Source organism: Drosophila rhopaloa, unplaced genomic scaffold (genome assembly GCF_018152115.1).
Source record: "Drosophila rhopaloa isolate 14029-0021.01 unplaced genomic scaffold, ASM1815211v1 contig_156, whole genome shotgun sequence".
Classification (NCBI taxonomy): Eukaryota; Metazoa; Arthropoda; class Insecta; order Diptera; family Drosophilidae; genus Drosophila; species Drosophila rhopaloa.
The window spans coordinates 667,377-693,734 of NW_025335035.1; the positions used below are offsets into that span (position 1 = coordinate 667,377).

Consider the following 26,358-nt stretch of genomic DNA (forward strand, 5'->3'; position numbering starts at 1 on the left):
GAAATCTCCGGCAACATATTATCCCACGCACTCTGGTCTAATCCCGACAGCTGAGAAATCAGCGCCTTTACCGTGCGATTGGTCCTCTCGGTGGGATTCTCCTGCGGACAATACGGAGCCGTGTACTGGACTTCCACGCCGAGCTTAGCAAAGTAGTCTTTTAGGGCCCGACTTGTGAATTGGGTCCCGTTGTCGCACACGAACTTCCGGGGAGTGCCCACTCGCCCGAGTATACGTTCCCTAAACGCTTTCTGGACTGCCGCAGCGGTGGCTTTCCGGAGTGGGATCAACTCTACCCATTTGGAGAACACGTCATGGAAAACGAGAAGCATCGAGTTCCCTTGTTTCGATCGGGGCTGCGGACCTACAAAGTCGGCGCAGAGAATGTCGAAGGGTTCGCTTACGACACGGGTAAGCATTTTCCCTGCTGCTTTGGTCTGAACGGTCTTAAATTTCTGGCACGACTCGCAGTGCCGAACGTGTTGTTTTGCATCGCGGTACATGCCGGGCCAGAAATATCTTTGCGACAGGCGGGTGATCGTTTTTCGGACACCCAAGTGTCCTGCGGTTGGGGAATCATGAAATTCGTATAAGACGCGGGCTCTACAGGAAGTGGGTACACAGAGTTTTCACGGGAAGTAGTCCTCGTCGTCTGCTCGGTAACCCATGTTCCTATAGAGCTGACCATTCTCCAACATGTAGTCAGAGAACTTATCAGGCTCGTCGCGTACCTTGCGCGGGGTTCCTGGGATAATACCTTTGCTTTAAGGGCTTATCGTCGCGCATGACGATGCGAGGCTCTGCGATCTGAGATACTCCCTGGAGGCTCTCGAACAAAGCTAAATCTTGTTCGAGGAAGCCTTGTTGCCTCGGACTCAATGGCGCAATCCGTCGTCCTTTGTCGTGGTCCTCCGCCTCCGTCCTAGCAGTTTTCCCAGTGTCTTTTGTCGTGGCCGCGTTCCACGTAGGCGTAGGGCTAAGAACCTCTGTTCCTCCTTGTCTGGCAGTCCCCAATTGGACCCTAAACTTGTCAGAGTGTACCGCTCTTTCTCGATCGTCCCTCGGAGGTATGAGCACTGGTTGTAACAAAGGATCCCCTCTTGCTTGGGGTTCAGATCGCAATTCGAGGGTGGCCTGCCCACATCGCACGAGCGTCCCGGCTGCTTTGAGGAAATCCATCCCAAGTATCACCCGGTCCAACATGGTGGGCATCACCAACATGGGTAAGAGAACTGTGGTACCCGCCAACGTGACCGGGGTGCGCCACAATTTTGTCACATCCAGACATGACCGATCGGCCAACGCTATTCTGGTGACAACTTCACGGACCTCGTCTGCGCGGGCAACCAGCTTTGTAAAACTTTCACTGGCGAAAGTCCTCGATGCCCCCGTATCAACGGTGGCGTCTACCCACCTTCCTCCAACTTCTATCGCTGCTGTGATGAGTCCACCGTGTATCCTTAACGGGGGTTTTGTTGGGGTCGGGCCGTTGCTTCGTTCGTCTCTGCCGCACCCGGATTCCGGCGGAGACGTCCTCCATTTCCCGAGGCATTTCGACGGCAGCACTCTATTGTTAGCACTCCCACCCGGCCACAATCCCAACAAAAGTCACGACGTGGGTTGGGACAGTCGCGACGGAAATGTCCGTTCTCACCACAACGGCCGCAGGCACGCTGCACGTCCACTCGTGAGGTTTCTTGCCCGATCATCCAGTGAGTCACGTGTCCTGCCTGTGTAGTACTCTCCAAGTTCCGAAAGGGGTTCGGTAAACGCCGAAGTTGCGGTCCCTCGCGGTTCCTGTCCGTCCCTCCTGTGGTCCCGTCTCGAGTCGACTCGAGTTGTTTGACAAATTCGTACTCAGTAGCCATGTGGGTCAGTTGCTTCAACGTCCCGAATTCACTGCGCTTGATGTATAGCCGATACTCTGGAGCCATGTTTTCGTACGCGCGGTACAACTCTTCCTCTTCTCGGTACCCGGCCTGCTGCATCTTCGTCCTAAGCTCGATCAGGTATGTTTTGAAAGGCTCTCCTCTTCTCTGCAGGTGAGTCCGAATCTCGTCCTCTAATCGTTCGAAATATCGCGGAGGTAGAAAGAACTCCAGGAATTCCCTCCGGAAAGTTCCCCAAGAGGCAGACTGCAGATGGCTAGTACGGAACCACCTCGAAGATTTCGGACATAGCCCGGGGGATCTCTTCCGGACTTATCCTATACGTCGTCATCTTCTCCTCGAGTACAGCGATGAGTGTTAGCGGATCCGAGCTACCATCGAACCGTAGGTTCCACTTGTGTATCTTCTCAGGAAGCAAGTGCTGAGTGGGAGTCGTATTACTCCGCACCTCCTGCCCCTGCAGGCCAGTGGCCAAGCGAACATTTTTGAGCGGCATCCGGTCACCGTGTGCCGTTCCGGGATGTACTCCTCGATGACGAGCGGGAACCTCGAGCGGCGTAGCGTCGGAGATGACGGGGATTCGGAGGGACTCTGCGAATTGCTCCATCTCGTCGCTCTTTCCGGTGAGAACGGGGCTCGGGGCCCGACTGCTGTACTGCTCCTGCAGCTGAGCTAGCCGGCTCCACACGCGTTGTGGGAAGGACCCTGCGCTGACCGTTGGCAAACGCCTTCCTGGCCTCTTCGACGGTGCCATCCGCTTTGAAGCCGAACTCAACGGCAAGGGAGTTGAGTTCGTCTCTTCGGCGTGCATATATCCAGCGGACTCCTACACCAGGGTTCTTGATATAATTATCTTCTTCGTACTCACCCTCGGGTTCCTTAGGAGTACTCATCGTCTTATTTTCCTGGGCGGTTTCCTTCTTATATCCTTCTATTCCTCTGGTCGTTTCGTCTCGGCTCCCCGGGCGACTCTACCCTTTTCACAGTGGGTCTTTAGGCCACTTGTATAAATCTCTAGCTAGTCCCGGCGTCCCTGCTCGGGCGCCACTTGTAAGGATGTTTTCTCGGCCGGGGTACAGATCTCAGTCGGATCCAAGAGTCCTTTACAAGAAATTTGTAAATCACCGAAACACCGGACTAGAGAGTTCCGTTCAACAGGTGAACAGATGATTTTAATGGGGAGTCTGCACCGAGGGTTCTTGTCCGAGTCGGCGGAAACGTAGACGTGTGGAATCCTTGTCGTGTTTCGCGTCGAGGGCGAAAAATCCACCGGGCTGGACCTTCGGGCGAGGCCGAGCCGGGAGAATACTGGGTGGTCGTTGAAGTCCTGGATCTCGTGTCAAGGGCGAAAAATCCACCGGGCTGGACCTTCGGGCGAGGCCGAGCCGGGAGAATACTTTGCGGGTGTAAAGTCCTGGGTCTCGTGTCAAGGGCGGAAAATCCACCGGCCTGGACCTTCGGGCGAGGCCGAGCCGGGAAGATACTTTGCGGGTGGAAGTCTTGGATCTCGCGTCAAGGGCGGAAAATCCACAGGCCTGGACCTTCGGGCGAGGCCGAGCCGGGAAGATACTTTGCGGGTGGAAGTCTTGGATCTCGCGTCAAGGGCGGAAAATCCACCGGCCTGGACCTTCGGGCGAGGCCGAGCCGGGAAGATACTTTGCGGGTGGAAGTCTTGGATCTCGCGTCAAGGGCGGAAAATCTACCGGCCTGGACCTTCGGGCGAGGCCGAGCCGGGAAGATACTTTGGGAGGGGCGGGGCCGGATTGTAAAAGGACAGAGGGATTCGACTTGTCTGACCGGCCGGGACGGGTGTCCACGTGCCAGTCTCCAAACTACTACGTAGACCAGACACTAGGTTAATAGATCCGGCGGGACGGGTGTCCACGCTCAAATCCCAAACTACGCAGGGGGATAGAGAAACTACCGGAGAACGGATCCGGCGGGACGGGTGTCCACGCACAAATCCCAAACTACGCGAGGGAGTGGGGAAACTACCGAGCAACGGATCCGGCGGGACGGGTGTCCACGCACAAATCCCAAACTACGCAAGGGGAATGGGGAAACTACCGGGGAACAGATCCGGCGGGACGGGGGTCCACGCACAAATCCCAAACTACGCGGGGGAGTGGGGAAACTACCGAGAAATGGATCCGGCGGGACGGGTGTCCACGCACAAATCCCAAACTACGCAAGGCGGTAGTTTCCCCACCGGATCAAACGGGAAGGGGTCCGCGTTCGGGTCCGATGGTACTACTCGGAGCAAAAACTACGGCTACAGTGGCGAACGGGAAGTATGTCCACGTTCGGGCCCAAATTAGCTCTGGGAATGAGGTTAGGTTAGGTTAGGTTCACTTTTAACTACGAAATGAAAACACAAGATCGGGAGATATGATTACACGACCGTAAAACTTTATTGGGATTTTTCTCACCCGAGTCCGCTACACCGTTCTGAGCGTATTCAGGACCTATTTGTACTAACCTCTTCAATGTCACCCACGATTGGCAGCGTGGCGCTTGGCCAAATTAAACCCGCGAAGGGAGAACTGCGAAAGGTCGCGTCGGGCGTCCCGTTTGACCTACTTGCGAATACACTTGCGGCTTGCACGTGGAGCCTCGAAGTTTCGCATCAGCCGTGTGCCGATCACACGTCTGCCTCGTTTCGCGATCACGAGAGAAGAGCCTAGAGGCCCTGCTCCAGGTTATGGTGTGATCGCGTACACTTTTCTCCTTGTTCCCGCATTCGGGATTTCCAGTATTTTCCTACTCCTGGTATCTTAGCTCCTTACTTTTCTAGTATTAAATGCGCCTCGGCTAAATATCGGTTAGCGTTGCCACCCTGGGATTTGAACTTAGATATAACTTATTTAATCTTACTATGTCTTAATATTTATCGAACTCCATGTAATTTCTCTTAAAACTATTATAAACGTAAAAAGGAACCATTGTGGCGTACACGCCTCCTAGGCGGGTTCGTCACAAAGACAATTAATATAAGTTATGAAAAAAATATAATTTGTTGAGATTAGAGAAGGTATGAATTAGAAATACAAAGTTAATAAAGGAAAAAAGCACACCTATTATTTTGTCCATAAGTGTATGGTTGCTCGTATGCTATATACCACACACCAGATGGAGACAAGGGCATGTCTGTCTGTCCGTCTGTCTGTTTCTACGCGAACTTAAACGCGAATTAAAACTTTACACACACCCTTCGTTTCTTTGGACGCAGTATCATATAGTTGCCATATCAATCAGTTATTGATCGCAAATGCCATAACTTTGGTGTTTGTAAAGTTAGGAAGTTGGGATTTTCTATGGGTTTTATTTTTGGCCAATTCATCCGACCTACCAAATTTCATAAGAATCGGGCGATATCCTATAGCTGCCATATAACTGAACAATTGAAAATGCCATAACTTTGGTGTTTTTAAAGTTAGGAAGTTGGTATTTTTTATGAGTATTTAGAATGCATTATATGAATAATTTTGAAGAATATAATATACAGAATATTCTACAAGGGTATATCAACTTCGGCTCCGCCCGAAGTTAGCTTTCCTTTCTTGTTTTAAATATTTTTATATGTAATTTCAGATCAGCACCATATTAATTCCATTCCGGAACTTAAGCTCTACGAACTGAGAGCAGAAAAATATAATGGAATGGTTCGTCTTCTAAAACCAGGATGCCGAACTTTACTGCTCATAACAGATTTAAAAAGTAGAAATAAGCTTATTCCATATTTTCACAAGGCAGTTTGGCCGTACAGGAAATCCAAAACATTATTATTTGGGCACATGACAATTGAAAAAGGACTACCATGGTTTGCTGAAATTCTTCGTTTATCATTGAGCACAAATCGAAACTTGCAGGTCAATCCAAGAAACTGTGTTGGTACTGTTTTGGCATTGAATGGTCATCGAAAATACTTTTGCATGTATCACGCTAAGCATCCAGAATCTGTTCGAGGAACAAAGGTAATTAATCTTATCGGCAGAATTTCAATTAGTTCATATAACGTCAATTCGGCTGATTAACTCGTGAACTCTCGACCAGAAAATTTTAAAAGATGAACTAGGAATAAATTAAAAATATAAAAATAATTTTAAAACACTAAATATCTCGTTTTCTAATATGCTTTGAAATCTGTAACGCCCTAAATCTGAGGGCGTACAAACTTCATTTAATCATGCCGAGGATCGGAGTCCACCTATTTAGTATTTAATATAGTATTAGAATTAGCTTTAAGATTTGGACACGGAGTCCACCTATGTTATCAATATGAAGTAATGGTAACTAAGGAGAAACTAATTAAGCTGGTGTTTACATTTGAAGCCGAGACACGCACCACGGGCAGAACCCCCTTAACCCGCTATCGCACTCGTGAGGGGGGCGATCGATATCACGATCGATAACAGGGAACTGGTTCAGAAAACACGACGCGAGCTGAAGTGCGATCTCTAGAAATCTGACTCGCTCTCTTTGGTTTCGACTTTTCACCGCGAGTAGACGTGTGCCACACTAGTTAACATCCTCGAAGTTACACGTAAGCAAGAACATCCATTGTGAGGGCAGCAGCCAGGGAACTACTTTCAATAACTGTCAAATATAAGCCTGAAATTGAAGAACTAAAACCCCGCGTGTTATTTCTTTACCAGTACACTTCCCCTCCTTCTAACCCCACCCGTTCTCGACCCCGATCTACGACGCGTGTTTGGTTTCGTATCCTCCGAGTATATCCGGAGTGTAGACACCCGTAGGCTCCGAGTATATCCGGAGTGTAGACAAGCGTAGGCTCCGAGTATATCCGGAGTGTAGACACCCGTAGGCTCCGAGTATATCCGGAGTGGGCGACCCCCGCCGTTCATGCCCGGCAGAGTTCCCCTCCCCGTAGCCCCCGCAGCCAACTCCAATCGGAATCATCCAAATTCACCACCAAGCAGTGCAATCGTCCTTTTTAGTATCTCGCTCCGCCACCAGAGGGCATTACTGACGGGTCTCATCCAAGTTCCCCACCAAGCAGTGCGATCACCCACTGAGTACCTCGTTCTATCACCAGGGGGCGCCTCAAACAGGATCCTCCCCGGGTTTCGCACCAAGCAGTGTGGTCGGCCCTTTTCCCACTGCAGGCCGCTAGGCGGTGCTCTAATATATGCCTTGTCGTCAACCTCGTGTTCAGATCGGTTTGACCAACGGCTCTCGCGCGTAGAGGCATACTCGGCGATTAGAATCCGTGCGGAAACAGGCCTTTACGATCGACTACCTCGTCGAAGAGCACTCGTGTCCGGGCGCCTTACAGCCTCCCCATACAAATTCCTACTACAGGTCCCACCCTTCTATATAAATTTCTTGTATAGGTTCCTTGGCCCCTGATTGAGATTCTACCCCGGCCAGAGAACTGCGTTACAAGTGGCGCCCGAACAGGGACCCGATAGGGAGAAAGACCAGGAAAACTACCACCTGTATGGGGAGTGCGTAGGCCCCGAGTGAGTGACGTAGTCTAACGGTTTCCGCGAAAGTGTCCCGACCGGGGAGAATAACCTTGACGAACTAGTGAACGCGCCCGGTATCAAGCCCACGCGATCGAGTGTCTGTGAAAATACAAACGTATGGCCCAAGAAGCCCCGTAAAGACTCCAACAAGCGAAGACATCATTCCAAGACAACGCACCAAAGACTCGCTGCAAACATGGACCCCGACCAGAAAATTGCCGGTGAGTCCGTTCCACACTTATTTCACAATCCCGGGGTCCCCTCGCGGTGGATTTATTCCCGCTTGAAGGCCGAATTACTAGCCTTTGCTGACGAATTCGGGTTCTCCGCCGAGGGACTCGTCGACGACTTGCGGCGAAACTTTGTCACCCTAGTTAGAGACTCGGAACAAACCCAAGAGGTGTGGGCTCGACTAGCCGACCTAGGAAGACAATACTCATCACGTGCCCCGAGCCCCGGACCTTTGGGGGAAGACAAAACCGGCCCCAGCGGCCCCGCCCCGAACATAAGCGCCGGAGCAACCCCCGGTGTCTTCCCCGCAGACCGAGCTCGAATTACCCCTAGCCTCACGGTTACTGACGCCTCTCCGGTCGGCAGTAACCAAGAAACTTTCACGGAGCCGAGCCATGACCGGAATCGCCGCGAGATTGTTTGCGTCCCCGAACGAATTCGTAAATGGGGCCTCCAATTTGACGGATATTCAGACCCCTTAGCCTTCATCGAGCAGGTCGAAAGTCGGGCCTTATCCTACGGGATAGACCTAGGACTCCTTCCTCGAGCCATGGCAGAGCTGCTGACGAGCAGAGCAGACAAATGGTTCCAAACAAGCCGCCTCCAAGGAGCTGACTGGAAAACATTTCGGCGTGAATTCCTCGAGTTTTTCCTCCCACCCCGATACCTCCAGCGCTTGGACGACCAGATTCGGAGTCGTGAGCAGTTGGAAGGGGAAACATTTAAAGACTTTATGCTAGATCTCCGAGTCCTCATGCGCCATGCGGGCTACAACGAAGACCAAGAGCTAGATAGGCTATACGAAAATGTCGCGCCGGAATACCAGATGTATATCCGACGCAGCGAGGTACGGACCATTGTGGAATTAGCCCAATTGGCCACCGAGTTCGAGGCCGTTCAGAAGCGGAGCCTCGGGAGGAACAACTATAACCCCGCCACCAGAAATCCGACAGCGTACCGCTCCCCTTCACAAGGTCAGACCCAACCTACGTTCGCTGAGAGAGCCCCCCTACGGAGCCCACCCCGTACATCTCCAGAGCCCAGAACTGCCCCGCCAGCTAGGGTTAACCGGGTGACCGCACCCGAACGACGAATCGATGTGCGGGATGCTTGCCGAAGCTGCGGAGCACCGGGACACTTCATCCGCGACTGCCGGAATCCTCGACAGTACTTCTGTTGGGACTGCGGACGACGGGACGTCCGCACAGTCGAATGCTGTCGACGCCAACAACCGGGAAACGGGATGCGTCCCCTCGACCGGCGGAATTCGTCGGGACCCAATCCACCGGAGAACCAACAGTAACCGCACCGCTTAGGGTAGAGAGAGGAAGGATCGCCGAGGAAGTCGACCTTGGCGGACACGTACGGTTAGCCACCATCGACACCGGGGCATTGAGGAGTTTCATTAGCCAGGACATCGCCGACGTAGTCGGTCAGCCACACCAGTTTAGGGAGATTCGCATTCAGATTAATCTCGCTGACACGACTCGAGTAGAAGTAACAAGGTTACTCCTTGCGGACGTGACGCTCGCCCGGAAGACAATTCAGGTTCCCCTTTTAGTAATGCCCGCCATGCTGGAACCTTTAATCCTAGGGATGGATTTCCTCGCTTCTATCGGCACTACCCTCCGATGCGGTACGGCAAGCCTCACGCTGTCCCGACAAAGACCCAGAGGAGGTCAGACGATTAGGTACAATGAACCACGGCCTGACAATCAAGGCAATCCATCAGAACCACCACCTCGACTCCGATCGCGAAGACCACCCAGCCCCGAAGCTACGCCCAGCACAGCCAACGGACATCCATCAACGGACACGCAGGAGCCCCTAGCGAGAAGCGGCGCACCGAACGCGGTGTGCGCGGCAGCTTCTCCTGATACAACGCAGCTCCAGGAAAACCCCGTGGCAGCCCCACGACGGTTGATGGGAAAACCCCATAGGGATACAGCCACTACAGCTCCCAAGCAACAGGAACGTGTACAACCGGCGCCTGCCGTGGATAACCCCATCCACCTGGAGCCCTTGGCTGACTCCGCCATAGCCCGGAAAAGGAACCCTTTTCGAACGGAACCTCGGCTAGGCATAGCCAACCACGAGACAGAGCCACAGCATAACAGGGATGCGCCCGAAGGGCAGCATAGAGTACGGGAAACGCATTACGCCACAGCATGCAAGGAAAAAGACGCGACAAGCACCACAGGAGGAAACACCAGCATGGCAACCGAGGAGCACGACAGGAAACGCAGGGAGGAACACGCCTCGCGCGTAGAGAAACAGGCCTTTACGATCGACTACCTCGTCGAAGAGCACTCGTGTTCGGGCGCCTTACAGCCTCCCCATACAAATTCCTACTACAGGTCCCACCCTTCTATATAAATTTCTTGTATAGGTTCCTTGGCCCCCGATTGAGATTCTACCCCGGCCAGAGAACTGCGTTACAAGTGGTGCCCGAACAGGGACCCGATAGGGAGAAAGACCAGGAAAACTACCACCTGTATGGGGAGTGCTTAGGCCCCGAGTGAGTGACGTAGTCTAACGGTTTCCGCGAAAGTGTCCCGACCGGGGAGAATAACCTTGACGAACTAGTGAACGCGCCCGGTATCAAGCCCACGCGATCGAGTGTCTGTGAAAATACAAACGTATGGCCCAAGAAGCCCCGTAAAGACTCCAACAAGCGAAGACATCATTCCAAGACAACGCACCAAAGACTCGCTGCAAACATGGACCCCGACCAGAAAATTGCCGGTGAGTCCGTTCCACACTTATTTCACAATCCCGGGGTCCCCTCGCGGTGGATTTATTCCCGCTTGAAGGCCGAATTACTAGCCTTTGCTGACGAATTCGGGTTCTCCGCCGAGGGACTCGTCGACGACTTGCGGCGAAACTTTGTCACCCTAGTTAGAGACTCGGAACAAACCCAAGAGGTGTGGGCTCGACTAGCCGACCTAGGAAGACAATACTCATCACGTGCCCCGAGCCCCGCACCTTTGGGGGAAGACATAAGCGCCGGAGCAACCCCCGGTGTCTTCCCCGCAGACCGAGCTCGAATTACCCCTAGCCTCACGGTTACTGACGCCTCTCCGGTTGGCAGTAACCAAGAAACTTTCACGGAGCCGAGCCATGACCGGAATCGCCGCGAGATTGTTTGCGTCCCCGAACGAATTCGTAAATGGGGCCTCCAATTTGACGGATATTCAGACCCCTTAGCCTTCATCGAGCAGGTCGAAAGTCGGGCCTTATCCTACGGGATAGACCTAGGACTCCTTCCTCGAGCCATGGCAGAGCTGCTGACGAGCAGAGCAGACAAATGGTTCCAAACAAGCCGCCTCCAAGGAGCTGACTGGAAAACATTTCGGCGTGAATTCCTCGAGTTTTTCCTCCCACCCCGATACCTCCAGCGCTTGGACGACCAGATTCGGAGTCGTGAGCAGTTGGAAGGGGAAACATTTAAAGACTTTATGCTAGATCTCCGAGTCCTCATGCGCCATGCGGGCTACAACGAAGACCAAGAGCTAGATAGGCTATACGAAAATGTCGCGCCGGAATACCAGATGTATATCCGACGCAGCGAGGTACGGACCATTGTGGAATTAGCCCAATTGGCCTCCGAGTTCGAGGCCGTTCAGAAGCGGAGCCTCGGGAGGAACAACTATAACCCCGCCACCAGAAATCCGACAGCGTACCGCTCCCCTTCACAAGGTCAGACCCAACCTACGTTCGTTGAGAGAGCCCCCCTACGGAGCCCACCCCGTACATCTCCAGAGCCCAGAACTGCCCCGCCAGCTAGGGTTAACCGGGTGACCGCACCCGAACGACGAATCGATGTGCGGGATGCTTGCCGAAACTGCGGAGCACCGGGACACTTCATCCGCGACTGCCGGAATCCTCGACAGTACTTCTGTTGGGACTGCGGACGACGGGACGTCCGCACAGTCGAATGCTGTCGACGCCAACAACCGGGAAACGGGATGCGTCCCCTCGACCGGCGGAATTCGTCGGGACCCAATCCACCGGAGAACCAACAGTAACCGCACCGCTTAGGGTAGAGAGAGGAAGGATCGCCGCGGAAGTCGACCTTGGCGGACACGTACGGTTAGCCACCATCGACACCGGGGCATTGAGGAGTTTCATTAGCCAGGACATCGCCGACGTAGTCGGTCAGCCACACCAGTTTAGGAAGATTCGCACCCAGATTAATCTCGCTGACACGACTCGAGTAGAAGTAACAAGGTTACTCCTTGCGGACGTGACGCTCGCCCGGAAGACAATTCAGGTTCCCCTTTTAGTAATGCCCGCCATGCTGGAACCTTTAATCCTAGGGATGGATTTCCTCGCTTCTATCGGCACTACCCTCCGATGCGGTACGGCAAGCCTCACGCTGTCCCGACAAAGACCCAGAGGAGGTCAGACGATTAGGTACAATGAACCACGGCCTGACAATCAAGGCAATCCATCAGAACCACCACCTCGACTCCGATCGCGAGGACCACCCAGCCCCGAAGCTACGCCCAGCACAGCCAACGGACATCCATCAACGGACACGCAGGAGCCCCTAGCGAGAAGCGGCGCACCGAACGCGGAGTGCGCGGCAGCTTCTCCTGATACAACGCAGCTCCAGGAAAACCCCGTGGCAGCCCTACGACGGTTGATGGGAAAACCCCATAGGGATACAGCCACTACAGCTCCCAAGCAACAGGAACGTGTACAACCGGCGCCTGCCGTGGATAACCCCATCCACCTGGAGCCCTTGGCTGACTTCGCCATTGCCCGGAAAAGGAACCCTTTTCGAACGGAACCTCGGCTAGGCATAGCCAACCACGAGACAGAGCCACAGCATAACAGGGATGCGCCCGAAGGGCAGCATAGAGTACGGGAAACGCATTACGCCACAGCATGCAAGGAAAAAGACGCGACAAGCACCACAGGAGGAAACACCAGCATGGCAACCGAGGACCACGACAGGAAACGCCGGGAGGAACACGCCGAGAATCCACGAGGGACATCCGATACGGGCACTGTGTCCCAGGGGAATCAAGTACTCAATCAGGAGGGCAAGGAACGCGGGTGCGAGACTAATCCGCAGGTCCAAGCGTTCCTTAGCGAACAGCTAGCGCGATTTGAAGGAATGGCGGGGGTAGCAAACATAGCGGAACACCGGATCACCATGAGGGACGACCGGCCGATTAAACAACGCTATTTCCCAAAGAACCCTGCCATGCAACGGATCATAGACGAGCAAGTAGACGCGTTGATGGAGCAGGAATGTATCGAACCGTCGCGTAGTCCGCACAGTGCTCCGTTGGTCTTGGTCCGGAAGAAAACCGGCCAGTGGCGCATGTGCGTGGACTACCGGCAACTAAACGCGAAATCGATTACGGACGCGTACCCGTTGCCGCGCATTAACCACATCTTAGAACGACTGAGAAACGCGAGATACTTTTCGACCCTGGATCTGCGCAACGGGTACTGGCAGATACCAGTGGCCACAGATAGCCGGGCATGTACCGCCTTTACGGTACCCGGTCGCGGCCTATTCCAATGGCGCGTCATGCCTTTCGGGCTGCATTCGGCCCCGGCAACTTTTCAGCGAGCCCTACGCGTTCGCCTACCTCGATGACATTATTGTCATTGGGGCCAGCCTAGGGGAACACATGGACAACCTGCGCAAAGTTTTCGAACGATTGAGGAGAGCTAACCTGCGCATCAACCAGGAAAAGTGCTCCTTCTTCAAGAGAAAACTGGCCTACCTTGGACATGTGATCAGTGACCAGGGTATCCACACCGACCCGGACAAGGTAGCCGCCGTGCGAAACCTGAGCCCTTCCTCTAGCTTACGGGAGCTAAGGAGATGTCTCGGGATGGCCTCATGGTACCGACGATTCGTGCCCAACTTTGCCTCGGTGGTCCAACCCATGACGAACCTACTAAGGAAAAACCAACGGTGGAAGTGGGAATCGGAGCAGCAGAATGCATTCGATCTCCTGAAAGGTTTGCTGACAGACGCACCAGTGCTGGCGTGCCCAGATTTCTCCGTCAAGATGACGCTCCAAACTGACGCCAGTAACTACGGACTCGGGGGAGTGCTAACCCAGGAAATCGACGGCCAGGAGCGAGTCATTGCCTACGTCAGCCGCAAGCTCGATGCCGCGGAGTTGAATTATTCGCCCACGGAAAAGGAATGTTTGGCCATCGTCTGGGGAATACGGATACTGCGATGCTACCTCGAAGGCTACAGGTTCGACGTAATCATCGACCACCTAGCTCGTAGACTCCGAGCCTAGCCGGAGTGTAGAACCCCTCGTAGGCTCCGAGTATATCCGGAGTGTAGACACCCGTAGGCTACGAGTATATCCGGAGTGTAGACACCCGTAGGCTCCGAGTATATCCGGAGTGGGCGACCCCCGCCGTTCATGCCCGGCGGAGTTCCCCTCCCCGTAGCCACCGCAGCCAACTCCAATCGGAATCATCCAAATTCACCACCAAGTAGTGCGATCGTCCTTTTTAGTATCTCGCTCCGCCACCAGAGGGCATTACTGACGGGTCTCATCCAAGTTCCCCACCAAGCAGTGCGATCACCCACTGAGTACCTTGTTCTATCACCAGGGGGCGCCTTAAACAGGATCCTCCCCGGGTTTCGCACCAAGCAGTGTGGTCGACCCTATTCCCACTGCAGGCCGGTAGGCGGCGCTCTAATAGATGCCTTGTCGTCAACCTCGTGTTCAGATCGGTTTGATCAACGGCTCTCGCGCGTAGAGGCATACTCGGCGATCAGAATCCTTTACGATCGACTACCTCGTCGAAGAGCACTCGTGTCCGGGCGCCTTACAGCCTCCCCATACAAATTCCTACTACAGGTCCCACCCTTCTATATAAATTTCTTGTATAGGTTCCTTGGCCCCCGATTGAGATTCTACCCCGGCCAGAGAACTGCGTTACAAATCTTTTATTAAGATTTTTTTTGTATAGCAAGTGGTTTTATTTTTATTCAAATTCTAAATTTTACCAACATTTTCACGACAATATTCTTTATACTACATACCCTCTAAGTATATATTATATATTCTTAAACAAACCAGGAAGCAGGTAAAAACGACGTAGCGATCACCTTTAAATTCACATTTTATAACGAAAACTGATTTGATAACAAAGTTATCTAAACAACCTCAAATATTTGAACGAGTTAAGATTTTTTGGAAAGTGTATATTCTTATCATTTTTCGTGTCTCTAAAGATTATGTTTCCCTTACTACCAGTATTTTATTCCGCGTCCGTGTAAACATACCCCTTTCTGTTCACGGTGCTTATGTAGATACAAGTCTGAATTAAAAAGGTTTTATTGAAATATTAGTTACCCAAATTAATAGGTGGTTACATGGAAAATAATAAGATGGGCAAAAAATGATGGCGAGGACATTTAAATTAAAGAAAAAATCTTTAAAATTAAATTCTTTTATGAATGCTTAAATATTTTATTGCACAACGACATATATGTATTTCTAAATTAATATATTTTTTTATATGAAGTTTAAAAATTCATTAGTTAATCGAGCTTAAATTAATTCCTTTTTTTTTAACTTCCAGTTGTAAAAACATAACAGTGTACCCTTAAAAACTTACCAAGTGATACTCAGAAGTCCCTATATGGGCCCTGGGCCCTCCAACCTAGGCGACAATCGGCTTGTGCCTCCTGGCGACACCTACCCATCTAAAAAATGAAAACAACCTCTTAAACTAAATATGGCATTTCCCGACCTTCCCACACTAGTTGTGGACCATCCATAATCGCCTGTTATAAGTCTCAAAAGACTATTTTGAAATTCTCTTGCGTCGACGTGCACAGCGCTGAAAACTAATTTCTAAAAACACTGTGTCAATATCCAACCTCAGGGACGGATATTTACTGATGCTTGTAAAAACCCCAACCGATGCTGAAAAATTCATAAACAGAACTGAGCTTACCGGATTATGCAAGGCTCATCGGTCTCTCAATACTTATGCCCCCTACTCTTGTGATGTTTCTGAAATCGTTGACGAACTAAATTTACAAAAAATCCACGATAAAAATTAACGCAAAAAAATCTTCAACCGAATATAAATTATTTTCTTCACAAAAAAGAAATCCAAAACAAAAATATAACTATACTTACGTTGCTATACGTGACTCATACCCGCGTGAATTCAAAATTCTTTCTAAAAGCACAATTTAAATAATATCCACATTTTATACCATTTATTTCTCTTAATCTCATTTAGTGATATCATTCTTCAAGATATTATTGCCTGCAGGAAGCTCATGTTAAAGCCAATGCTAATATTTTTCACCAAATCGATTTATTGGGTTGTGAGGAGTTAAAAACCTCCGCACAAAAAAGGCAGGGAGGGTAACTGATTACCAAGGGGAGAGGCCTACCTGTTGCTAGATATGCGGCGAACTGATGTTAATGATAATGAGATAATTTTATAAATGCCGCTTTCCAACAGCTAAAACCGTGGACTTTGGAGAAGGAAGCAAGGAGACGCGGTATACGCCGGCCTATATAACAAGCAATCGAACGCGAGTCAACAACACACATAAAGTCAACGTCAGGAGCAAGCAGAGCCCTGCCGGGTCAACAAGGAGCAAGATCGCTACACCGAGACCTTCGTTGAAGTCTCAGAATTAAGCTATAGGTAGCTGAGGTCGTTAAGGCATTACGCGGCTATGTCTGGGCGCGTTGTCGCAACTCTTGTCGCGATTGGTCTCAATCGTCAGGTAAAAACTGTGCAGGCATCTGGTGTGACCGGCCGGGACAGAGCAAGGGACAGGAGGCCGTGGCTGCGAACGGCGTATGCTTTGAGAGCCCAGTGTCTGTTCACCCTAGTCTGGGAACGGTGACGCATCCCTAAGCCAAAACAGCCGCGAAGCAATGAACAAGGAAGTCAAACGAAACACCCGAGACGATGCGACCCACATCAACGCATCTCGGAGCAACCGCGGTGGAAGAGCGACGAACCGACTGTACAACGGAGAAGGCGTCAAGTCCCTACTTTGTCAGCCGTGGGGCGAGGGCCAAGTCGGCGAATAAAGATCCTCACATATATAAACACCAATCTTGCGTTCTCACTGGACAATCGGGCGGTCACGTTTTATATAAATTTGTTGGGACAAATACACAAATCTACTGAGCTAGCCGCACGACATTCGTAGCAGAAGAAACAAAATCAGTTCGTTACCGGGTATTTCTTTAACCTCCGTTCCAATATCTATGACAAATGTCCAAATACTTGTACGTAAAAACTTTCCATCCAGACTTATACCTCTAAACAGCAGTAACTGCACGTCGGGTATTGAGATTCTATCTCAACCCAAAGCTACTATTTTTAATACATACATAATAACATCACTGCTCTTTACCTTTTTTTAAAATCTATCTTAGAAAATACACGACTTACTCCGAAATTTAAAATATGTTAAGTTAGTTGGGAACTTTATTTTACCAAGAGTAAAAAAACTTATTTTTCTGCAAAAAAAGAACTAAATCTAATTGCCAATGTGGCAATCCCTCAAAACAAATCCTGCTGTAGACATATGCAACAGAGTCTATTAATTTGGCACGCCTATAAATATACTCAGACCTCCGCTGCCCTGGACGTTTATAAAAAAACAAATATAAATCTAAACAAGAAAGGAAAGCTAACTTCGGGCGGAGCCGAAGTTGATATATCCTTACAGAATATTCTGTAAATTATATTCTCCAAAATTATTCATATGATGCATTCTTAATATTCATAAAAAATCCCAACTTCCTAACATTAAAAACACCAAAGTTATGACATTTCCAATCGTTCAGTTATATAGCAGCTATGGGATATAGTCGGCCGATCCTTATGAAACTTGGAAGGTCGGATTGATTGGCCAAAAATAAAACCCATAGAAAATCCCAACTTCCTAACTTTACAAACACCAAAGTTATGGCATTTCCGATCAATCAGTTATGTGGCAGCTATAGGATATAGTCGACCGATTCTTATGAAATTTGGTAGGTCGGATTGATTGGCCAAATATAAAAGCTGTAAAATATCCCAACTTCTTTTTTTTTTTTTTTTAACATTTGCATTTTATTTATTGGATCTTCTCTGAATTGAGACTAACAATAAGTATATAGAATCTTAAATTAAAAAGCTATCTGACAGTCAAGGTGACTGGCGCGAAAATTTAGGGGCTCTAATAACTATTGCTGAGCTGGAAGGTCATTGCGTTGCAATCGGGTCCGGATGGAAGCCCTGGCTAGGCCCCTGGCGAGCTGGTTTGGATGAGAAGTTAGCTTGGTGTGGTAGGACGCTTTTTGTTTTGATATTTCATCTTTTACGGGTAGAATGCCAAGATCTCTGTGGATGCTGTCGTTCCGAACATACCAAGGTGCCCCAGTGATAGTTCTCAGGATTTTTGATTGTGCTCGCAGAGCACAAGGCCATCAAGCCAGACTCGGTCGAAAGCCTGTGCAACGTCAAGGAATACCGCACTGCAGTATTCCCGAAGCTCGAATGCAGTCCTTATTTCTGTTGTTAATCTGTTGACTTGCTCTATTGTTCCATGGCTTTCTCGAAAGCCAAATTGATGTGCTGGAATAACGTTGTGCTCTTTCAGATATGGAATGATGCGCGTCAGAAGGCATTTTTCGAGCAGTTTTGACAGACACGAGAGTAAACTTATCGGTCTATACGAAGCTGGTATTGTGTGATCTTTCCCTGGCTTTGGGATCATTATGATTACCGATTTTTTCCATTTTTTTGGGAAATAGCCAAGTCGTGTAATCCCGTTGAAGAGTTTACAAATAACCTCAACTGCACAGTTTGGAAGTTCGATTAACATTTTGGGAGTTATTTGATCACCGCCTGGGGCCTTTTTTTGGTTTCAATTGCTCGCTGATTACTTTTGCAATTTCATTTGGTTGAAACAGAATTGGCTCCGTCTCAGATTCAATTCGAATTGACGGCGACGGTAGTGCGAATGAATTAGTTGCAGGGTTTGGCTGAAAAACATTTCGAAGGTGTAAAGCAAATGTACAAGCTCTGTCTTTGTCGCTTCTGGCCCAGCTGCCTGAAGAGTCTCTTATGGGGATTACTGTTTCGGCCGGCGCACTTAGTTTTGGGTGGGCCCTCCACAAGGGATGCTTAGTGCTGGTGGGTGAAAGTTTCTCAATGTACTGGCGTTGTGCTTTTTCTTCTTCTTGCCTTAGAGCCCTGGTAAGTCTGCGACCAGCTTCTTTAAGACTTTGTTTTGAGGATGGCGATCTGCTGGTTTGCCAAGTACGTCTCAAACGTCTTTTCTCCAGAACAAGCTGTTCGATTTCATGGTTAGTTTTGTGTTGGTGTGTGTGCCCATCCCTCCCTTGCGGTGTTGAGACTTTGGCTGCTGCGACGAGTACAGACTCCAGGGCATCGGCGTAGCAGTCGATGTCCTCCTTGATGTTGAGCTGTGGAGTTAGTTCAATGTGGGAACTTACGTACTTTTTGAACTTCAGCCAGTTGGTTCGATGCGACGTCAGCCTGTGAGGGTGCTCGATTAATTCCGGGCTTTGAAGAAGAGTTATTAGCACTGGTGAGTGGTCCGATGATAGATCCAAAAGCGATTTTGCAGATATTAGATTGCGAGAGATGTTTTTTGTCACAGCAAAATCAATTAAATCAGGTAGTTTTCTAGGATCTGTAGGCCAGTATGTAGGGCTGCCTGGTGAAACGTAGTCCAGTTTGTTGCATGTTTTAATGAGTGCATTATATAGTTGCCTTCCTTTGGGGGTCACAAGGCGGGATCCCCAGTGCGTGTGCTTGGCGTTGTAATCTCCTGCTGCTATGAATCGCTCTCCAAGCGAATTGTAGAAGTCTATGAATTGGTCTTCGGAGACTGTAAAGCGGGGTGGGCAGTAGACAGCGGCAATGGCAAGGTTGCAGTTGCCCAACTGTAATTTTATCGATGTAGCTTGCAGATGATTTTTAGCAAACCGTTTGTGAAAGTGGTGTTTGACGCGGTCTCTTATTAAGATTCCAGTGCCGCCATGCGCTTTACCATCTGGATGATCTGTGCCATAGAACATGTATCCCCGTATTTGAAAGTTATATTTGCTGGTGAGATGCGTTTCTGCCACCAACATAACGTCGATGTGGTTTTCGTTCAGAAATTGAGTTATTTCAGGTTTATGCCGTTAACTTCCTAACTTTAAAAATACCAAAGTTATGGCCTTTCCGATCGTTCAGTTATATGACAGCTATAGGGTATAGTCAGCCGATCCGGCTCGTTCCGACTTATTTGGGAAAGTTTCAAGTAGGTATCTTTAAAACTGAGGGACTAGTTTGCGTAGAAACGGACAGACGGACATAGCTAGATCGACTCTCCTGGTAATGCTGATCAAGAATATATATACTTTATAGGGTCGGAAATGTCTCCATCACTGCGTTGCAAACTTTTGACTGAAATTACCCTCTGCAAGGTTCTAAAAAGAGCAACGTGAATCTTTTGAAAAATTTAATCTAATAAATCTCCATTATTTTCCACAAGAACAACGTGATAGCCTAAGAGTAATCCAAACAGCTTGATTTTCTGATACATTTCCACCATTGTGCACTTGATGCCCTTTTTACCATAAAACGTGTTACCATTTTGGCGTTCGATCTTGTAGGGGTGCATACTGTATTGGATCAACATTGCCGGTGGGGATATGTAAAAAAAAAGACCAATGGTTCTATCCGCGTAGGATTAAAAAACTTTCTCTCAAAATTCTATACATTGCATAATGGCATCTCTATTTTAAATGTGAACTGTTTCTTGGATCAAAATAAGTCGTCGTACCGCAACAAAAAAAATCAAAAAAGAGAATAAATTATATTGTTTTTAAATTTCGTTGTAAAAGTTAACACAGTTAAGGAGTAACTTATAATTCGGTACAAATCTTGGGTGTTTCCCGGATCACCCTAGTGCCTTTATGTGCAGACTAAGCATAAGTCGCCTTTAGGGGCCGTGCCTGATTCTTGGCATGGTGAGATATGCATTTTCTGCTAGTGTCAGCATTTTTGTATGACAAGCGGTCGGCTTGCCGGCCACGTACAGCTTATAAGTTTTCAGTTTGATTTTGGTATGAATAAAGAGCGCATAGCTCTATAAAACAACTCCAGCGAAATCTGTCTAATTTTTGAATTGGTTATTGAGCCTTAAGGGCCATTAAAAACGGATAGAAGTTCTCCCATCATATTTCTGCAATATTCAGGAACGGCGTTGACCCCACCAACAGAGGCAGCCACGTCATCAACCACTCCTCACGGACAGCGGAGAGGAACGACGGAAAGACTACAAATATAATTGGCACCCAACTTATTAGAATTCACGACCCAAAATTCTAGAAAAAATATGTAAGTGGTCTGAACTTATTAATGCAGCTTTAAATTTTGAAAAAAATACAAACACATACACAGTGAAAAAAAAATAAATCATGTCTGCCGAATCAAGTACTCGGCCATAGATACACATATTAATATAACAAAAAAAATAATAAATATATAAAATTCAAGGCCAAAATTAATATCAGCCGAATCAAATATTCGGCCATATAATATAAGTGTTTAATGTTGACAATAGAGTAGCCTCATGAGCTTTCAGGGTCCATATAGGGAGATTAAACGAGAAATTGAAAGTGAAAGCGAAGAAGAGTGAAACCGAGAGCCCCAAAGCTATCAACCACCACAGGTACAGGAAGAAGACATAGACATTATGAACGCAGCCAACATAGAAGCTTTGATTCAGGCCGCATTGGCTCAACGGGAACAAAGGCTTAGAGCCGAGTTTCAAAATCAAATTAGTGCAGTTAACACACAGCTACAAAATCTGCGCGTAGAGGCGCCAGAAGTCGAAACATACCAGAGAATTGCTGAAAAATTAGAGAGTTTTCTAATTATTAATTTCCGAAAAAACTTGGCGGTGGCTAAAACGAAAACGAAAGAAAAGGTGTCGACGGCTCAAATCAATTTCAACGAATACTTCTATATTTTTCGACAAAGTACTTAGAGCCTAGCTTAACGAAGGTTGGCGAAGACGGGGCGACTTCGCCGAGAGCGAGAGAAAACTTTATTGTGCTCCCGCCTTCGCCCTAAACTAACTTACACTAAACTTCAAGTTTTTTAACAATTTCATTAAAAATTCAAATTTGCGCGAACACCGGCCCCGTTGAACACCCATCGGGCTTCAACACAATGGAAGCGGCGCCAACTTATGAATGGCCCGCCGAAAAAGGCCTCCTCCACTAGTTCGCACATCGACGACCCTGACCATGCCGTCCTCCCCTGCGTGCCTGGCGACTATTCTGCCGAGGAGCCATTGTTGGGGCGGCAGGTTGTCCTCGGCCACGAGGACGAGATCTCCCTCGCTGATGTTGGGCTGCTGCTGGTGCCACTTGCCCCGTATTTGGAGACCATCGCCGCCAGAACATTTGCCTGACTGACGAGACAAGCCGCCATCGCCGCAAGCAGTTGAGACCCTCCTGGTCCGGGGTCCGGAGTGCTGGTGTGGCGAGTAGCGGCCCGCCTGTCAGTAGGTGCCCGGGTGTCAGCGCCTCTCCGTCGCTTGGGTCGCTGCTGATCGCTCCGAGCGGCCGGGAGTTCATCACCGCCTCGATTCCCACGAGGACTGTCCCCAGCTCTTCTGCGCTTAGGAGCGCGCTGCCCACCGCCCGTAGGAGTAGGTTCTTGGCAGTTTTGACACCTGCCTCCCATAGTCCGCCCATGTGCGGAGCCCGCGGTGGTGTGAAGACAAATTCGCATCCGCTTTTTGATGCGAATTCGCGTATCGCGTCGGCTTCGTCCTCTATCCTCTCTCGAAGGGCCCGGAAGTGGCGACTCGCTCCGACGAAGTTCGTCCCGTTGTCGCAATGGACGACTTGGGGACATCCTCGGCGCCCAACGAACCTTTGAAAAGCCAATAAAAAGGAATCTGTGGTTAAATCTGAAACAACTTCTAGATGAACCTCTTTGGACGCAAAACAAACGAAGAGCGCAATGTAGGACTTATACGGAGGCCGACCACGAATTTTCAATGTTGTATAGACAGGGCCACAAAAATCGACGCCACATATAGCAAATGGGCGGAGAGCACGGAGACGATCTGCGGGTAAATTTCCCATAATTCGTGTCATTAGTCGAGGCTTACACTTAAAGCAGCGTATGCATGATCGAACTATCTGACTGCAGACCTCCTGAGCGTTTACCATCCAAATACGCTGTCGAAGAAGACTCACAAGGGCTCGTGGACCAACATGAAAATTGGAATGGTGAAGATGCCGAACATAGCTCTGCACAAATTGGGAGCGTTTTGTCAACAACAATGGAAACTTGGCATCGTATGATATAGGAGCATTAGCTAGTCGCCCCCCAACTCGCAACAAAGAAAAGTGACACCAAGTCCCCTTGTCTTCATGGATGAATGGATTCAATCGCTGAAGACTTGGGCCAACTCTGGATCCTTTACGAACTATTTCTCTTTCTTCATGATACTCGTGCTTCTGTAATATCTCGACAATTTTTAGAAAAGCTTCATTATATTCAGTCGGCGACAAAGTTTTTTCAAATACCATACTTTTGTCTTTGCATCTTCTTATGAAGCGGAACATATAAACGAATACCCGAAGCAGTTTAAGGTGTGACGAAAATCCCTCGATGACATCTACCAAATCCAAATTTCTTACAGCAGCGGTCAGTCCGACCGCAGTCTTCCTCGATTCTTGTAGTAGGACTTCTTCATCTAGTTCAAAGTGTGCATTCTGGGGCCAGTTTGCATCTTCCTCTTTTAAAAACGCAGGTCCAGTAAACCATATTGACTGTATAATTTCGTCGACGTCACAACCTCTTGATATCTGCTGGGTTCTGTTTCGTTGGAACATGCCGCCACGTAGCTTCACCTGACCACTCTTGAATCTCCGCTACTCTATTCGATACGAATGTGGATAATGAAGATGGATGAGACCGGATCCAATGGAGCGTAACTTCAGAATCCGACCAATAAACAATCCGTTCGATAGGTACCTTTAATAGGGGCTTGATTCTGTGGTAGAGATCTGCGAGAAGGTGAGCGGCACATAACTCAAGCCTTGGGAGTGTTTTAGTCTTGAGCGGCGGTACTTTAGACTTTGAAGTCAACAGCGATATTTTATAACCTTCTGCAGTTTTGCTACGAATGTAGACGCAAGCTCCATAAGCTCTTAAGGATGTAAGACAATGTAATTTTTATCATATTCCAAGCTGTTTCCAAATGAATAGGAATCGACTCATCCCAATCTAACTTATTAAGCCAAAGTTCCTGCAATAGGATCTTTCCTCTTATTACAATAGGACTTAATAAGCCGAGGGGGTCAAACAGCTTCGATGTCACCGATAGTATGTTCCGTTTTGTCGCTCGGAGACCCATGACAGCAGTGTCAATTTGAAATTTGAAGGCATCTTCGTTAGGCAACCACGATATTCCTAACGCCTTAGTTGACTCTGAGTCCGAGATGGGTATGGATTTAACTGTGCTCTCAGATGCGGTAACGTCAGGTGAGTTCGAAAACCACTTTGTCAATTCAAAACCTGCAGTTTAAAGAACCTGAGATACTTCAAAACCTGCAGTTTAAAGAACCTGAGATACTTCAGACTTAATAGTCTTTAACTCCTCTACGCATGCAGCACCAGTCAACATATCATCGACATAAAAGTCGGATCCAATAACCTTAGCAGCTCTAGGAAAAGAAACTTTGGCAGACTCACTTAACCTTTTTAAACACCGAATAGCCAAAAACGGGCCTGGTCCAGTACCATATGTTACGGTGTTGAGCTTGTATAATCTCAAGGACTCAGAGGGGTCTCTTCTCCACACTATAAGTTGAAACTGCCTATCTGCTTCATTCACCATCACTTGGCGATACATTTTCTTTACATCGGCGGTCAGGGCAAACCTATGCAGCCGGAAGCGCAGTAACGTTGAGTACAACTCATCTTGGATTGTCGGCCCAACCATCAAAATGTCATTTAGAGACTTCTGAGTTGACGATTTACAAGACGCATCGAAAACGACACGTAACTTGGTTGACGTACTTTGGGGTCTCAGAACACATTGATGTGGGATAACATAATGTGGAGCAGAAGGAAGTTTATCTGTAAGAGACATATGACCTAAGGAAAGGTACTCCTCCATAAATTCTAGGTACATTTCCTTCATCTCAGGGTCTCGAGACAGCCTTCTTTCAAGCGACAAAAACCGCCGTTTTTCAACTTCAAAAGAGTTGCCTAACTCATTTGGATCCGATTTAAACGGCAGTCTTACTTCAAACCGACCTGATGGCAAAACCTGAGTAGTCTTCCGGTAGTGTTCTTCACATAACTTTTGCTCAGGTGACAGAATTTTCTTTAGAGATGGCATTTCTTCCAGTGACCAAAACTTCTGTAGTGTGCTGTCAATAGACACTAAAATCTCTTCACTACAACTGAAACTTTTCACAACTTCTGTAGGGGAAGATGCCTTATATCTACCCGATACAACCCAGCCGAAGAGGGTTTTCTGCAGAGTTGGAAAGTCAGGACCTTGTCTAATTTGTCCAACAGCTAATAATTCGAAAAATGAATCTGCTCCTATTAACATATCTATTCTTTGTGGCTTGTAGAAATAGGGGTCTGCTAGTGGTAGGTTCTTTGGAATTTTCCAGTCATTGATATTGACCGACTGGTCAGGATGATATCCTGATATTGATTTCAAAATCCAAAAATCGAAGGAGAACTCACTACCATTTATACGCGACTTCACCATTGTGTGTACCTTTTTCTTAACTTGAGAATTGAACTCGCCAATACCAAGTAAGTTTATACACGACTCCTCTTTACGGATCTGTAAGCGGTGAGCAAGGTCCTCTGTTATAAAATTCGTTTGGGACCCAGAGTCAAGAAGTGCTCGGGCCCAAATATATTCACCGTTTTTAGTTGTTACACTTACGATCGACGTGGCTAAAATCACTCTGTCCAATGATGTCGCATGCATAACATGTGACGTGGAAGGCTGATCTTGATTTAAAGAGGGAGAAAGAATCTCTTGGGGTGGTGGCAACGCTAAACTATTTTCGGACACTGTATATCTATGCAGTAAAACGTGATGCGAGCGGCCACAAACTCGACATTTATTAAATTTGCATTTTGAAACAGTGTGACCCTTTCGCATACAATTGATGCATAAGGAAGCAGATTTTACAAAGTCAAACCTTTGCATTAACGAAAGGCGACCAAACGGACCACAGTTCGCTAGGATATGGTCTCCTGCATTGCAATAGCTACAACTTTGCTGGGATTTTCTGTTGGACGAAGAACAAGAAAATGAGCTGCGATTATGTGGCTTGCTCGACATAACTTTATCTTGCTTTGGTTTCGTCGATTCTTCAGCGGATAAATGCTGGTATCGGCGGTTTAACATTTTTTCAAAATCGGACCAAAGCGGTAACCTTTCATAATCTAATTGTTCTTCCCATTTTTGTTTGGTCACTGGGTCTACTCTGTTCAAAACAAGGTAGATCAACATTGCATTTGAAATCTTGGTGTCGTCTCCTATCGATAACAAAGAACCGTATATAGATGATACGGTGTCGATAATATTTCTTAAAGACGAAGCTGACTGTTGCGTTATTTTCGGAAGACTAAACAATGTTGAAATATTATTCATAAAAATTAAACATTCGTTATCATACACTTTTTTCAGGCTGATCATAGCC

General features: G+C 48.4%; 2 protein-coding genes across 5 annotated transcripts in view; one reads left to right on the top strand and one right to left on the bottom strand.

Annotated features, from left to right (window-relative positions):
* LOC108044588 (dnaJ homolog subfamily C member 16) overlaps positions 1 to 26,358 on the top strand; it is a 605,143-nt gene that overhangs the window by 490,766 nt on the left and 88,019 nt on the right. For all 4 annotated transcript variants that reach the window (XM_044457445.1, XM_044457448.1, XM_044457447.1 and 1 more), the window contains one exon: positions 5,481 to 5,863. In XM_044457445.1, coding sequence (XP_044313380.1) covers positions 5,481 to 5,863 — 383 coding nt within the window. The remainder of the gene's footprint in view (positions 1 to 5,480; positions 5,864 to 26,358) is intronic.
* Positions 21,696 to 25,847, bottom strand: LOC108039173. The gene is made up of 2 exons (XM_044457450.1): positions 25,593 to 25,847; positions 21,696 to 22,540 (listed from the first exon to the last, which is right to left on the bottom strand). The coding sequence occupies exons 1-2, from the start codon at positions 25,812 to 25,814 to the stop codon at positions 21,935 to 21,937; spliced, it is 828 nt and encodes a 275-aa protein (XP_044313385.1). The 5' UTR covers positions 25,815 to 25,847; the 3' UTR covers positions 21,696 to 21,934.